This window comes from Misgurnus anguillicaudatus, chromosome 12 (assembly GCF_027580225.2).
Source record: "Misgurnus anguillicaudatus chromosome 12, ASM2758022v2, whole genome shotgun sequence".
NCBI lineage: Eukaryota > Metazoa > Chordata > Actinopteri > Cypriniformes > Cobitidae > Misgurnus > Misgurnus anguillicaudatus.
Window position 1 is genome coordinate 8,084,397 of NC_073348.2, and position 16,991 is coordinate 8,101,387.

General features: G+C 39.5%; 1 protein-coding gene and 2 long non-coding RNA genes across 4 annotated transcripts; all 3 read left to right on the forward strand.

The window, feature by feature from the left end:
• The first annotated feature begins 556 nt into the window (after positions 1-556).
• LOC129445899 (uncharacterized) lies at positions 557-2,574 on the forward strand. Of its 2 annotated transcripts, XM_055206894.2 has the most exons (5): positions 557-1,154; positions 1,241-1,536; positions 1,618-1,787; positions 1,873-2,127; positions 2,212-2,574. In XM_055206894.2, the coding sequence occupies exons 2-5, from the start codon at positions 1,371-1,373 to the stop codon at positions 2,353-2,355; spliced, it is 735 nt and encodes a 244-aa protein (XP_055062869.2). In that variant the 5' UTR covers positions 557-1,154; positions 1,241-1,370; the 3' UTR covers positions 2,356-2,574. The 2 variants fall into 2 exon arrangements, with proteins under 2 accessions (XP_055062869.2, XP_055062868.2); XM_055206893.2 differs by having other exon boundaries at positions 1,241-1,787.
• Positions 2,575-8,041: 5,467 nt separating this feature from the next.
• On the forward strand, positions 8,042-12,785 carry LOC141368990 (uncharacterized). Its single transcript, XR_012372417.1, has 3 exons — positions 8,042-9,482; positions 9,631-9,696; positions 12,471-12,785. It is a non-coding gene; the product is annotated as an uncharacterized lncRNA (long non-coding RNA).
• Positions 12,786-15,953: 3,168 nt separating this feature from the next.
• LOC141369156 (uncharacterized) lies at positions 15,954-16,983 on the forward strand. Its single transcript, XR_012372724.1, has 4 exons — positions 15,954-16,469; positions 16,553-16,609; positions 16,706-16,759; positions 16,826-16,983. It is a non-coding gene; the product is annotated as an uncharacterized lncRNA (long non-coding RNA).
• The last annotated feature ends 8 nt before the right edge of the window (positions 16,984-16,991 follow it).

Genomic DNA, 16,991 nt, shown 5'->3' on the forward strand with positions numbered 1-16,991 from the left:
TTCCCGGTCCGAAATTGTTTTTTTTTTTCTTAAAAAGTCGCATATGGCCTCTTTAACGGTTTAGCCTCAAATGTTTTTGCCAGAGAAGGGGCCCAAAGTTTGAGGCTCTTTTTCTCGGCCTGTGACCAGGGCTTTCAGACGAACCCAAATTCGAGGGCGTGGCCCTCTCGGGGGCGGAGCTAGGGGCATTTGAACGCGAGGATAAATTCCTTTATAACTCCCGAACGCAGTGTCCCAGAGACTCGGGGCCGGTGTCGTCGGAAAGGGGACGGCGAGACCTTTCAAACGAGCCTACGCTCGAGTCTGGCCGACGTTCGGGGACGGAGCTAGGGGCATTTGAACGTGAGCGTAAATTCGTTTATACCTCCCGAACGCAAGGTCCTAGAGACTCGGGGCCGGTGTCGTCGGAAAGGTCTCGTCGCCCCCTTTACGACGACACCAGCCCAGAGTCTCTACGACGTTCCTTGACCGAGATGGATTTTTTTTTTTTTTTTCAACAAAGGCTCTTCTGGAGTTTGGCCTCAATATCTTTTGCGCGTGACAATCTGTTTAAAAAGGCTCATATTCACGGCTCCATAAACGGAAACATCAAAATAGACTGAAAAGTGAGCGCTTGACTTTCGGGTCTAAATAGACTGGAAATTCAATTTGCTTCACTTTTGGGTCTATTATCGTTTTAGACCATAAAGTCAACCCGCTTCACTTTTCAGTCTAAATCGGAAGCAGTGCTCCGCCCCTTTTGCCAGGACTATATAACCCCGTCCCTCTGGAGCTCCTCCATTCTTCAAATTATCTTAAGTACAATCATGACGTCCCGTTGTGCTATTTGTAACAAAGAGTACTCACAGCTGAGTCAGCACCTCAAGGTGACTCACGCTGTGAGGAACTTAGAAGAACGACGCCTCCTTCTCGCGCTCGAGTCTGGCAGGGTCAACGTCCGTAAAGGACGTTGCCCTGTCCCTGGGTGCGAGAAGGAGGTCATGCGGATGGACCGGCACCTCCAGGGGCACTCCGAGCTAACTGCCAAGGCTCGCCGGCTCGCCTTTGCGAGGTGCAAGAAAGTAAAGATCGTCGCCCAGCTTGCCGCCCTCAGAGCGACCAACCCGCCGGCTCTCGTCCCTGGAGTTTTTGAATGACACAGAGAAAATCCGGAAGTGAGTTTCGCGCCCTTTTTCCCCTGTCGTTTTGACGTCGGGGGGTCGCCATTAACCCGGCTCTCTTTCTTTGTGTGTGTCCGCAGGTGGGTGACTAGCCTCAGGGCCACCAAGGCGGCGGAGACCACTGTAGGTCATTATCTGAAGAATGTGGCTCAGTTTTTGGATTATTTGTCCGAGACCCCACCGTCATCCTCCCACCTGTCGTACAAGGCCATGCTGGCCATCCGGAGGGAGGTCAGGGGTCTGATCCGGGGCATGAGGCGCGGTGTGACGATGCATCAGATTGGGGTGAAGCAGGCCAAGGAGGGGCAGCTGATCCCCAAGAAGGTGCTTCGAAAGTGCCGTGCCGAGTGCCAAAAACTAATCCCGGGGATCCTGGGTAGGTCCAAGTCGCTAGCCCCTTTGCGTTTCGTCCTTTTTGACCGCTCGGTTTTACTGACGTGTGCTTTTGTATCCACAGATCAACTGGAGGAGGACTTAAGTCAGAATATGCAGTTCGTGCTGTACGGACACCTGACGGCCTACTTCGCCTCTATCTACGGCCACAGACTGGGCGTATTTCAAAATATGACAATTAAAGAGGTGGAGAAGGCCGTCAAGTCCGAAAGCACGGGCTCCTATCTGATCAACGTGAGTGTTTTACTTGGCTCAGATCTGAAATGCTCACGCCTTTCGAACGTCTCGCTCACAAACTCTCTTCTCCGTGTTTTCGCAGATCTCCCTCCACAAGACAAACCAGGCCTTTGGCCCGGCTCAGCTGAGCTTGAAGAAGGAGGAGTACCACTGGTTCCGGAGGTTCCTGGCGCTGTGGGAACACCTGGTGGGCGGGCCGGAGGCGGTGTATTTCTTCTACACGTCAACACCCAACCCCTGCAAGAATTTAAACAATTACTTCCAGGGAGCTTGGGTGTCGATGGGACTCCCCGGCAAGCCCACCTTCACAGACATCCGCACCTCCATCGCCACCCACGTAAGTGCAGAACCCCATTTGCCGTGATTTCGATCGTACGCCCCTCTCTTGACTTACCCGCCTTGTTCTTCTCTCTTTTCGCAGGCTAGGAACACTCACAACTCGGACAACCGGCAGAAAGTGGCAAAATTTCAAAGCAGGCCGTGGAGCAACGCCGGTTGTTCGAGGAGGCGTTGGTGGGGGTGGAGGTGTCGCCGTCTAAGCCGGCCGAGGAGAGGCAGCCATTGAAGAGGCGGGCCAAGTCCAAACACGGCGGGAAGGCGAAACGTGCAAAGAGGGCCGCCTCTCCGTCCGCCTCTCCGCCAGACTCCCCGCCGTCGACGAGCGACTCCGAGGAGGAGGCCGTGCGCTATCAGGAGTCGGGGGTGTCCTCGCTCGAGTCTCCCTCGGTTAGTTGTCTTTCGTGTGTCTCTTTCGTGTCCACGGTGTGTTTGTGTTGATGTTAACTTCTTTCTCTGTCTTGCATTTTAGAGCTTGGAAGAGTACCCCACCCACCTCGAGCACGAGAGCTCGGTGGCAGACTCCTCCTGCTCCTCCGAGCCGCCGGTCGTGCCGTCCTCGGCGGGGTCGCCCCCTCGGCCGGCTGAGTCTCCGGAACACGCAGCCCAGGAACCGGCCACCTCCGAGCCAGACTCCTCAGAGCCCGCTGCCTCAGAGCCCGCCGCCCCAGAGCCCGCCGCCTCAGAGCCCGCCACGTCCGAGCCGGCAGCCCCCGAGCCGGCAGCACGGCCTAAAAGACCTGTCAGGACCACCAGGAGGAAACCCATGGTGGTCCTGTCACCTCTGAAGGTGTTGCCGGCGAAGGGGTCGCCGGTGAGGAGGCCAAGTCCATCTTATCAGCTGACCGGCTTGGCCAAAGCAAGCCGTGCGCGGGCAAAGGTGCAGCGGGCACTGAGGGAAATGAAGAAGTGAACAATTGACTTTTTTGTGTGTTGATTTGTTGTATTTTGTGTCATAATCAGTTCCAATATTCCAAAAATGTGTATTTAATCAGTTCCAATAATGTGTTTTTAATCAGTTCTAATAATGTGTATTAAATCAGTTCCAATAATGTGTTTTAATCAGTTCTAATAATGTGTATTTAATCAGTAACAATAATGTGTTTTTAATCAGTTCTAATAATGTGTTTTTAATCAGTTAATATAATGTGTTTTTAATCGGTTCCAATCAGTTCTATATGTGTTTTTTTGTGATTAATAAACGTTCAAATGTTCAATTGTCTGACTTGTCCTCATTTCTGGTTTTGAATAAATTACAGGTACATCAAAAAATCAAACCAAGAGAGATTTAATTAAACAATAATTAAACAGTTAACGAATTAAAAACACTTGAAAACCAACAAATAACACTTAAAGACTAATCTTGAGTGAAAGGTAATAAGCCTTTGGCCAAAAGAAAATTAATAACGTCAAAAAAATTGATAGAATAACGTTAAGAAACGTAACATTGACCTCGAACGATGTTAATTAACTTCATTAGTTAAATAAAACCACGTGAAAATAAAACAATGCTTTTTAAACGTCAACGAATCCCATTGGCTACTGTACTGTTTACGTATGTTGGTACGGGAATTTTGGAAACCCCTATATATGTATACAACAGCTGATTAAAGCGTCATATTTCAACAGATGATTAACCAAACGAGGTAAGTTAAGTTTAATTGTGATTTGCTTTGTTGATTTGAAACTTTTTAAAAAGTGAATGTGTCAATTAGTTTGTTAATTGGATGTGTACAAAGTTGTAAATATGATCGCTAAACGTCTCATTAACGTAGAGGTCGTGATTTATTAAATAATTATCTGTATCGATGTCACGTGAAATCACAGTTGAGTGTCTGTGACGCATGTTTAAATACCAGGTGTTTACCCATTAAAATGGTGTTAATTAACCTCTGACCTTTGCTATTTTCGTTCATATACTGTAATATCTCGGTGCTTGTTGCATTATACACATGTTTAGCTTGACTAATGTCACGTAACATTAAAGTTTACGGCCCGTGACTTGTGTTTGTATTGTTTTAATGCAACAGGTAGGCCTTGCAATGTGACTTTAACCCCTGACCTATGCTTTTGTCATCCAGATACTGTAATACAGATGTGGCCTTTAAAAACGCGCGTTTTCTCCCGCGGCATTCGCCAATTCGTCTCGCAGAGTCCCGCAGCATTCTGCAAGTGCTTTCGGGGGGGCTACTTTTCCCTTTCCCTTAATGTGTTTAGCTTCAAAGAATATCCACCAGGTGGCGCATAAAAACATTGTCACTGCCGTTGTTTCCAGAAGTTAAAGGGATACTTCACCGATTTAGCATTCAGCTTTGTATCTGTAGAAACCCGGCAGTATTACTGAATGACCATGTTTCCATCCATCATTTCCCCCTGAGAGGAGAGATATCTGCATTTTGGTTCTGCAAAAAAGTCCTCCGATGATGCAAAAATCGTCATATTACATCATCGGAGGACTTTTTTGCAGAACCAAAATGCAGATATCTCTCCTCTCAGGGGGAAATGAGGGAGGGAAACATGGTCATTCAGTAATACTGCCGGGTTTCTACAGATACAAAGCTGAATGCTAAATCGGTGAAGTATCCCTTTAATAAGCGCATTGCTGAATATTTTACATTGAAAACAGCAAAGTGATATGTCAAACCCTTCTTGCCAGCATAACAGCGCATACTGTACAAATATTAAGATGACTGTACGTGCAATGCGCATTTATAGTAAGTGCAACAGATAATTTAGTGTGAGCCTAATAAACGCGACTCTATTTACAATTAATATATCTTAATTATTTGTGTTGTCGAATTTTGACACTGTTTCATTGTTTGTTCATAATATTTATAATTGTCAGTTTTTCAAAAAGTATCAATATTTTAAAGAGATTAATGTGGTATAAAAAGACATGTTTAAAGTTTAAAATGTTGTAAAAATATAGTAGTATTCTTATATTTTAAGAATAACAATATGATACATTTATACTGCGCTAAAATGCTTTACATATGGAAAGAGGAATTCTTCTCAGAACAGATATTTTTATGTTATTATTAAGACGTAGGCTACATCTAATAAAATAGCGAACAGAGAAACTGTGCCTTTTGCGGACGAAAAACACCTCCGAAATATTGAGTTTATGAATATTTACACATACAATATGTACTTTGTAAAATGTGTGTGTAAAATAATCAATTTTATAACATGTGGCTGTAGAGACAAACACGCTGCGTCGCCTTTCAGATATCTTACACGTTCGCATTCAACACTTTTCAAAACGTATTTATATTAAATCTAATGAATAATTATAAATTATGACATGAGAAAATTAGAAGTGTGCAAAAGAGCACAGTTCAGATATTGTTAATTAAAGCGGTTTTATACACCTTTCTGCCTTGTTTAAATTAACAAGCATTTTATTTGCCACTGTCAACACGTTTTGTGATTGATTTAATGATTTATTACATAAACTTCTATGAAGCAAAGCTATTGTACTAAGCATCTATATATCTATATATATATATATATATATATATATATATATATATATATATATATATATATATATATATATATATATATATATATAAATAAATATATATATATATATATATATATATATATATATATATATATATATATATATATATATATATTAGGGCTGTCAAAATAAACGCGTTAATAACGCGTTAACGCAAATTAATTTTAACGGCACTACTTTTATTAACACGCGATTAACGCAACAAGCAATTTCTGTTTGACCCACAGCTGGATGAATTGAGACGCAGCAAGTAACCCGCGCTGTATAGATGAGTCGGAGCTTTTCATAAAAATAAGACCATTACGCTCTCGCCTAGCGAATCCAATGCTCTAAATGGTCATTAAACATCTAAAATGATCTTTATATGCACGTTTTCTGTGAGGTGTCCCGTCCCAAATCCATATAAAGCAAAGATGCGTCTTCTTTCACTTTTTAGTTTCGCTTTTAAAGCATTCAGAAATTATAGAAAATAGACTGCAGGACTTTCTTGATGTTATATACTTTCCTGACGCTTGTCTTATTTGACTCAATGCTCAGCGCTCGTTTGACGATCTTGTGGCGCCACGCAGACCGATCGGACGGCACGTGACGTCTTAGCACCGCGAGACAGCAGGCCTACAGTATGCTTTTGAATAGATCTCGCGGTAGTGTGATGTCACAGGCCAACGGGTTTGCGCTGCCCCATTAGGTAAAATAAAGTGAAAATTATTCCTAGATGACCAATAAAATCATACCAGGCAGACAGCAAAGGCTGTCGCGGTACTTTGATGTCTTCGGTGCCGAACTGTCTGCGCAGCGCTACAAAGAAACGCCCTTTGACTCTTTACAGCAGAGTACCAGCAACATGAGAAGTGGTGGCACGCAAAAGGAAGTGAAGGTACGCAGTATGCTAAAATATAAAGTGTCTGTACTGCGAGCACTGGTTTAGTTATTTACATCGTGTGTTGCTCTTTCACCATTGTGCACCCGTGCACTCGCTCTGTAGTTTGTAGCTCGCGCTCCGGCTTCTGTAAACAATAGTCGTTAAACTCGACAGGAATTTTCTGTGTATACCAGCACCTCCTTCATTAATTGTATAGCAGGAAAACTTCTATTTTACTTCTCAGCATAAAAAATAGCTTGGTTTGGCGTGTGAACTGACATATGTCAAATTAAGTTACCCGATATCCACTTAAGTTTAGTTATAAAAATTCATTTAAAATAACTTACAGCGTAGTAGGCCTAGATTTGCGTTTAAACAAAGGAACTGCAAGGTTGGGAATTAAAACGCCACACGCTGGTCAAAACTTGAAAAAACGGTTTTCTTTTGATTCGCTCGCTGAGAGGCGATTAGAATTGGGGGTTGGCAAAGAATTGGCAGACCTGGGGGTGGGTGGTTTTTAATTTCTTGACTTTCTGTGTCACTGGTAGCTGCTACTAGACGCATTACATTTTGGAATGAAATTCCTTCATGTCGTTTTATTTATACACTGTAAAAAATATTTTCTGAATTTGTAAGTAAAGTTAGCATTAAATATGTTTTACAATTTTAAATGAATTTTTGCTTTTATTATAATTATAACTTAAATAACTGTAAATATTTATTAAAAATAATATTACACATTTTTTATCAAAAAGACAAATAACTTGATTCTCATTAATAATAGGCATGGAAAACAAACTTCTAATTTTCAAACCCTCATACAGCTTGTGCCTATGTGCGTTGAACTTGAGAGCGCTTTAAGCGTTTATTGTGTCTTTCAGCACATTACATATATGACCCATTCTGTCTAAATGAGTGGGATGTTTTCAAATACTCTATTAATTAAACATCTAATACGTTTTCTGAGAGTGAAATGATTAATACTAAGATGCATGTCATGTCTGACATCTTGGTTTCGGTTTAAAAACATGCAGGAATTTGAAAATAAAATGCAGGACTTGCTTGATGTTTAAAAAGTTATTAAGAGAGATAAAGTTCAGGACTGATTTATGTTAAAAAGTTATTAAGATCAACAAGACTCGCGCTGACTGACAGATCCGAAACGCAACGCACAGACACGCAAGTACCTGCACTGACAGAATAGTAAAAAAACATCTGTTTTGGCAAGAATTCACGAAAGCATATTAAGCATTACAAAAAACTTGTTAAGCTCATTATTAAATATGTCCATAGCCTACAGCGTTTGCGCGAACAGAACAAACTGTTTAAAAAAAAACTTTCTCATTAATCTTCATCTAAATTAATAAATAATCAGATATTCGTTTATAATTTCAAATAACAGTATGCTCTATTATTTAAAAGTCAGTTTTGACTTAGTTCAAAACAAGCAAAATTATTTTAAACAAGGTAATTAGAAAGATGTATTTCAAATGTTTCAGCTGTTATTTACTAACTTTTTTATGTTAACCCCCTGGGGTCCAAAAACGCGGGGCCGCGTTTTGACGCATTTTTTCCTGTTTCCTGTGACATCCACTTAAAATACTCCGTCATTCATAATCATACACATACATGTAATACATCATTCGAAACTGTGAAGTCTCTACTTTAATGTGAGTGCCTTCATAATAACAACAAAACTGTGTGCTTTGGCAAATAAAGAAAATAAACAGGGAGTGCATTTCGAGATCTCTGTCTCCTTGACCATTTTCCTCAAACACGTTTCAAACATGAACTGATAACTCCGCCAATACTTGTCACACGAACATGATACATATGTCTAAAGAAAGCCTGAAATGTCTACTTTTACATGATGTAATTAAATTCTGAAGAACTCATTGTCTGTTTGTGTAATCAACATGTAAGTAAAGAGAGGTACAGTTTTTCTGGCTCGACCTCATTAGCGCTAATGTAATCCCACCTACCATGTGCGCGCCATTCATATGGAAATTACCTGATGCGGGCTATGCAAACAAGATCAACGCCCCCAAACAATGCTTTAAGAAGCAGCGAGTTTTGATAGTTTCATTCACTTATCAACGCGCTGGGAAGATGACACGCTTTACAGGTGAGGAAGCTCTATGCTCCTGGACAGCGAGGAAGAGTTCATTGTTTCTTCAGAAGAAGAGCAGGACTCCGACGATGAACGTTTGTATTTTGAAGAGCGACTTGATCCAGCTGAGGATATAATTTCTGAAGAGTAAGTTTTACCTACATTTGTTGAAATGTTGTGTGATGTAAACTTTTATATACTGTATACTGACTATTTGCACGCAGATATTCATAGTGACTTTATAGAAACGTCTCGTAATTGCCAACTTGTTTACATTAAAATGATAGTTCTTACATTAAACCGTATGCTGATTAGTGTAATGTGAATATGTTATAAAGCAATATCACTACTATAACTATAGTGTCCATGCCGACTTATAAATAAGGCTTCTTTATTTGCTCGGGTGTAACATTGTGCTGTACATGAGCCCGGAGATATGTCATGCGTTAAACAGTATGATTGTATGGTGTGATGTGAATATACAATATATCATAAAACAATATCACTATTTCGAATATATTTTGACTAGTGTTTATGCCTCAACAAGTCTTGTTTACGCGACTATCTGTTCGGGTGTAAATGTATCGATGTAGTATCGATGTCCCGTAAATGTGTCCGGAGATACGTAATGTGTTAATGTTTAGCCATAAATATGTCCGGTAATGGCCCGTTAACAAAGATATACCGCATCTATGTACCCAATTATCTTATCTCAACTATGCTTTACCGCCTTAGTATTGCTTTATAAGTTTGTTACTGTGAAGAATACATTATATTAATTATTAAAAACTTTTGTGTGGCAGCATCACTCTCCTCTTCAGCAGGCATTTGCAGAAATGCGACGGACATTCATACAGGGTAAGTCACATTTGCAGGCTTTTCTGTTTTATTAGTAGACTTTTACTGATGTTTTGCGTAGTAATTTGGAAAATACAAGATGGATATATATAAACATATCTGTATTTTCCGAAAATACATGATACAAATAATGTTTGTTTTTTTTTAGTAACGTGGCTTCATCGTCATTTACTCGCACGGGGGCATGCAGAAACGAACCCGAAATTCATAAAGTGTAAGTTACATTTACCGGCTTTTCTCTTCTCAATATTAGTATTACTGATGTGTTGCTTGATTTTTTTTAATGCATAAAACTACGCATAAACATAGAACTTATGCATTCACAATATTTGTATTACTGACATATTGCTTACATGATAACAGTAAATGTGCCCGGAGATTGTCATCATGCGCAAATATGCATATATCTGTTCGGGTGTAAATGTTTCGATGTAGCCTAGTATTAATGTGCTGTAAATGTGCCCGGAGATATGTCATGTGTTAATTTTTAGCTATAAATATGTCCGGTAATGGCCCGTTAACAAACATATACAGCGCATCTCTGTACCCAATTATTTTCTACTTTACTGCCTGAGTTATATAACAGTATATATTTGACTGTGGATGCATTTATATATATATATATATATATATATATTTTTTTTTTTTTTTAAGGTAAAATGTAAGGCAACATTTGTTTAATTATTCCTCATAACATTTTAATGCCACGATCTACAGAACATCACACAAAAAAACATTTTGAGAACTAAACCTAAAAAATATCAAAGGTGATCCTGCCTTGGAAACCCCGGCTACAATTTAGTATTTTTATTTAATTTGGAGATTAAGCGCGTCAAAGCCATGACCAAAAAAAAGACAAATGACAAATCATTTGTGATTGTTACTGTAAATGATAAAAACTAAGCTTTGTATACAATTCATTAAACGTTAATTTTTAACAAGATAAACCCTGAAATTAATGATTTTATAGACACTACGCGTTATTGTTTAGCACAGAAATGCTTGCTTGCTTTGACTTTGATCATCTCTGTATTCACTTTAGATACAGAAAGACCTGATGATATTATTTCAGGAATCTCTTTGCTATCATTTGAAAGTGAACACCGACCATAATAGATAACCACTCGGTTTTAAATACATTTTAAAACTTATACCCGTCGAAAAACATCCGTTTTGTAATGTTTAGTTCGATGAACTTCTAAATATGAGACGCAGAGCATGCGCAAACATGGCCAGAACGAAATAGCGCAACATCGATAGAACGAAAAACAATCCAAAATGTACAGACTTAAATTATATCAGAATTTACGTTTATAATAAATACATTTTTTTAAATAAAATAAGGTCAGAAGTAACAACGTGCAGAACAAATGTGCAAAATGCCTCAAGTGCACGAAAACAAAACACAAGCCAAATAGATACATCAGATAACCCAGAGTGATTTATAAATAAAATAAAGAAATTAATAAAAAACGAAAGTATTGCCAGAATTGCCAGCTTTGTCTTTTAAATGTAGAAACGACTGTGAGATTGGTAGTCGAATCCGGCTTCTCCGATGCATCGAATCTTCAACTATTCGGGGTCACCCCTATTAATTATTAAAAAAAGTTCTCAATATTAGTAATACTGATGTGTTGCTTTGTACTTTGAAAATACATGATATTAATTAAAGGTGCAATTTGTAAGATATTTGCAGTAAAATCTCCAAAAACCACTAGGCCAGTGTTATATATTTTGTCCAGCTGATTACTATCAATATCTGTAATGTTTTCAACTACTTGTAAATCGTGAGAAAATTTCCATTCAAAACATTGACATGGGGCAGTGCAGTCTCCTGTCAATGACGTTAATATCCATGTGACCCTTTGTCACCGCCTTTACTGACGTAACCCACATGAGAACACTGGTCGAGCTCGAACAAATAAAATGGCGGCCAAGGAAGCGGCTGGGGCACAAATTTAGTGAAAATAAACGTATATTTTCACTTTTTAAGCATTTTAATTTCATTTCTAGCGAGAAATTAGTATTGTAGTTTTCAAATATGTGATTAGTTATCACAAAGGCGCTCTCTGTTTATATTTCAAACACGCTGCCTTTGAAGTGCGTCGGAAAGCCTTTCTCTGAGCGGCCTTCAGGCCTCCGAGGCCGAAGTCATGTCCTCATGAGGGAGCAAGGCCACAAGTCCTCACAGTCCTCACAGTCTTGAGGTTTCGGACGCAGCCAGTGTCGTGGACAAATGCAGAACTATGCGCTTGCTTATGGACTTATGGATATCTCTGTACCGTCTGCCGCTGGTTGTGTCAGCTCCTGTAAGCGTACGGGCCAACCAAACGACCCAAGAAAAGTTTGGAACAAAACGAGGGAGGATCAATTTGGTGTTGCATTATCTGGATAGAGAGAGCTTCACGACAACATTTAACTAGACCGAGATTCTGATCCTGCTTGTGTTTTACGCGATGGGTGAGTTGTTTTGATTCGTAACCCTTCAAAAAACGTATGCTATTATATTGATCACAACATTAGTGTAATCAGCGCGTCTTCCCGCGGACGATATGCACATCAAAAGGTATTGTACAGCAATATAAATGGTCATTTTAAGACACTTCACAATAAGATTTGTACTGTCAATACATTATGTGAAAAATCATTGTAGATTGTAAGTTGAAAACTTAATTCTGAGCTGTGTTTACCATCGAATTTGGACTAATACTGTAATATCAATATGACTAACAATTTCGTTTTGAACATCACATATAAACTTACATAATGAAATAAACGATGTCATCAAACGCAACATTTATAAGACTTGATTACCTTATCCATCAACGTGATTTCTCGTTCTCGTCTGATATGGCTAAAGTTAAAGACTACAAATCCCATAATTCCACGCTGCTTCAGAGCGTCAGTAAACAACATCATTGTTTTTGTTTGATCTGGCGCCATCTTTTGGCGCATTTTACAAATTGTATCTTTAAGATATGTTTTCAGGAATGTGTCTGCAACACCAACTTCGTCTGGTACTCGCACGTTTTGAACAATGGGACGACAACATTTAACTCCATTCCCAAAGAGTTACAGTGTGTGATGGTTTACAAATGTATACCTTATTTTTTTATATTTGGAAGTATTTTTAGATGCACACCAAACTTTCACAGCTGACATTTAGAATCCTTTTCTTTTAATTAGAGCCATATTGTACTGGTCATATAGAATATTGTTACATGTATACATATTGTTACTTTATTATTTATAATTACAATGAAGCTTCTTCATTTATAATTACAATAAAGCTTCTTAAATCTATTGTATTGTTCATGTTTTTAGCATTTTTTGCAACCCTATAAGACTTTTATTTTACTAAAAAAGTATTTTGTACTTTATTTTAACCTATTTTTTTTTAAACTACAAGCAAAAGATTTTCTCTTTAAGTCTCCCCACAGTCACAGTTCTTTTGTCCCAACATTCCTCACTGAGCCATTAGGGGGTTGGGTCTCCTCACGTGTGAAACACATCAATATTCATGACCATTGACCCTCCCTTGCATATTGCCTTTACACAGCAAAAAGTGTCTTACAAAAGTTAAATCAATGTATTTTCTCATGTGAATGAGTGGGTTAAATGGTTTTTACATCTTTTTGTAGCAAATTCTCTACTCTACAAGAGTAGATAACTTTTTTGCTTGTTAACAAATGTTTAGGATGTGTTTCTTGGCCTTATTTCAGCAACTTGATGTTTTCTTTTTTTTACTAACCACGCATAAACATCATTTACTTAAAAATACAAACATGTACATACATTTATCTTACATATTATTATAGCACAGTTTGTGCTGAATACAGTGTTATGTGATATTAGCCATTAATGTGTTTTAAAGCAACTGAAAAAAGACCAAATGTGAGAGCATGTCAGAACCTCTGACTGTGTCCAAAAAGGGTCCGACCCCAGAGGGTTAATTGCAATTCATAATGCATGTCATAATAATCTTCAGTATACATTTTGCTTTTAAAATGTTACATTTTCATATTTTTATCTATTTACTTGTTTATTTTATATTCACCTAGATTGACAATGAAGCTGGCTTTAACTTGAAGTAATTAAAAGATAATCTGTGACCGAAGTCACGGAGACACAGAGTTATTAACGAATATTTTATTATCAGAGTGCAGCATTTTATCAAGGTTTTCTGGTCTAGTGTAATTAAATAAAACAAAAAAACTAAAATGGTAATTTTTTACAGTTGGATTAAAAGAAGCTTGATATTATGAGCGTTTTAAAAACTAATTCCAAAACATCTCAAGTTTCTAAATAAGGGACGCACAGAAAATGTCATTCATTCATGTAATTTTATAAATTACACTCATTCACTTAACACACATATTATGCGTGCTTTAAGGGCTTTATAATTTAGCTGTAAACACTTGATTATGTCTGGCCGAATATTTTTTCTGCTATTCGGATGAATTCGTTATTCGTTTTAAAGCCATTATCCGTGCCCTTCCGAATAACGCATTCGGCTTCGGGCACATCCCTAATATATATATATATATATATATATATATATATATATATATATATATATATATATATATATATATATATATATATATATATATAATTGACAAATATATATATTTGACGAATGCTTATCAGTACATTACTTTTTTGTTTCTTCAACTTTAAAGATGAATATTCTCATTAGAGATGGGCAATTTTTTGCAATAGCACATTATATTCAAAATTTTGAGCTCATAAAAAAAGATTTTTCGCTTATTTAAATGACTTGTTTATGTTTTTATGCACGTTTAGTTTTTGTGCAATTTCCCAAAAGCTTATAATTAGGAAATACACACAACACGCTTACCTTATATTTTCTTATATTTCTACTTATATTCCTACTGTTCGGTAATGCAGAAAAGCGCAACACAACCATGTTAAGCTATTAAAACGTTCTAAATGAACTAAATGTAAAATTAGATAAACTAGTTAATGATATTGCGTAAATGCGCTCGGTCTCTTCAAAGGTCTTCGCGAGTTATTTTGTTATAAGACTCAGTTATCATACATCACGTCTCTTCTACTGTAAGTACACGGAAAAAAATAAGACAAATGATGCGCGTTTGAGTCGAAATTTTATGAAGAATATGTCACTGTTTATGTAACAGGCAAAGACAACTTCGCCAACGAAAGGTTTGCCAAAAAAGCGTGCATTTGTATGACATCAAAGAGTATCGCCTAAACACAGAAATTCCGAGTCATGTTACTTCAATATCATACAGTATACCCTCAGCATGAAGTCAAGCACACAAATTGTCGTCAGTATGGCCTACATGAAACACGACTGCCATCTACAGGTTTTTGTATTTCCTGCGTCCCCCACCGAACCCCCCTTCTGCGGGATCTCGCAGAATTTCGGAAGTGCTCGCGGCATTCTGGTCTCAGAGACGCGCATTTTTAAAGGCCACATCTGTATCTTGGTGCTTGTTGCATTATACACATGTTTAGCTTCACTAATGTCATGTAACATTAAAGTTTACGGCCCGTGACTCGTGTTTGTATTGTTTTAATGCAACAGGTAGGCCTTGCAATGTAACTTTAACCCCTGACCTATGCTTTTGTCATCCAGATACTGTTATATCTTGGTGCTTGTTGCATTATACACATGTTTAGCTTCACTAATGTCACGTAACATTAAAGTTTACGGCCTGTGACTCGTGTTTGTATTGTTTTAATGCAACAGGTAGGCCTTGCAATGTGACTCTAACCCCTGACCTATGCTTTTGTCATCCAGATACTGTAATATCTTGGTGCTTGTTGCATTATACACATGTTTAGCTTCACTAATGTCATGTAACATTAAAGTTTACGGCCCGTGACTCGTGTTTGTATTGTTTTAATGCAACAGGTAGGCCTTGCAATGTGATTTTAACCTCTGACCTATGCTTTTGTCATCCAGATACTGTTACATCTTGGTGCTTGTTGCATTATACACATGTTTAGCTTTACTAATGTCACGTAACATTACGGTTTACTGCCTCTTTTGTGTCGTTTCAGAAAATGGTACCCTGCCCATTCTGTCCGAAGGATCTAAGTAACATGAGGCAGCACCTAAGGGTCACACATGGGGTTGCCAATCTCCGGGAAAGGCAGCTGTGGGTTCGCTTTTCCCGGAGAAAGGTCACGCAGCCTTTACGCCCGTGCCCGTTGTGTGGTCGTGCCCTAAAGCACATACGGCCACACTTCGCCAATTCCCACCGGGATCTGTTGGTAAGTCTGCCGTTAAACTTTTCTCATTGAAATGTCGATGGCCGGTTAATGTCTACGTGCCCGGTTTTTAAACACGTTTCGTCTCCTATGCCAGGAAGCTCAGGCGAACTGTCCGGCGATTCCAGTGGGATATTACCATGGAAAGGCTGCGTGACCTTGAGGCCAGCCACCCGGTGGTCCCCATGGTGACCCTGATAGAACCCTTTGGTAGGTGTCAATCACAGACTCCTGTCTGATCTTTACTCCTTTGTTTTACCAGACACAGCAAGTTAAGCTAATTGTTTATGTATGTTTTTTGGTGATGTTTCAGAAGACTCTGACGAAGAACAAATTCCTTCAGCCCCTTCGTCCTCCATCACGTCTGCGAGCTCCTTCACGCCTGCACCCCCCATCACCCCTTCACCCCCCATCACCCTTTCACACCCCGTCACCCCTTCACATCCCATCACCACCCCGCCTTTGAGCCCAGGCGCACGTGCAGCCGTGGAGGAGATCGCAGAGGGGCTGAAGGAATTTGTCCAGTGCATGGGTGAGTCTGACGTCACCGGCTTTGCTCTCGGCTCGTTTACGTCATTGTTCTTAAAACGGAAACGTACATGTTTGTTTTTCCTCGTTTCATTTCAGGCAGTCCTGTGGAGTAGTCAGAGGGCGGCCCGCTCTTCGGTGGTCCGGCCAGCCATCCTTCCCCGCCACCGGCTGAGTTCAGCGTAGACGATTTTCTACGTAGGTCTCGAGTCATTTGCCCAGGTCTTTGCCATTTCCTCTGATGCAGAAATCAAATGTTTGTTGTTTTTATTTCATTACAGTGATCCTAGACCGGCTCGACGCCAGCTACGCCGGGGCGGGGGTCGTGCTGGGTTTTGGTAGGTTTTCCATTCTGAATCACTGCTTCACTACTGTCATCTTTCCAGAGACTAAAATAAAAGCTAACATTTTGCTTCACCTGTTTCATAATTCAGACGAAGAGCGGGCCGCCCAGGCACCCATCATGCCAGCATTCCTTTTGTTGCTAGGTAGGTCTTAAATCTCTCAGCGATTCTGCTGAGCCGCAATGATTAATTGAACGCTTTGTTTTACAGAAGACAACTCCATGGATCCTCTCCAGTGGGGCGAGGTGGACCAAGGTATGTTTCAATCACGCTGCTCCTTTAACTGTGTTACTGTTTAAGCATATCATTTCAGATCCTAACCGTTTGAATCCTTCTTTTGTTTCAGGGCCACATTCCCCTACACTGGAGAGGATAT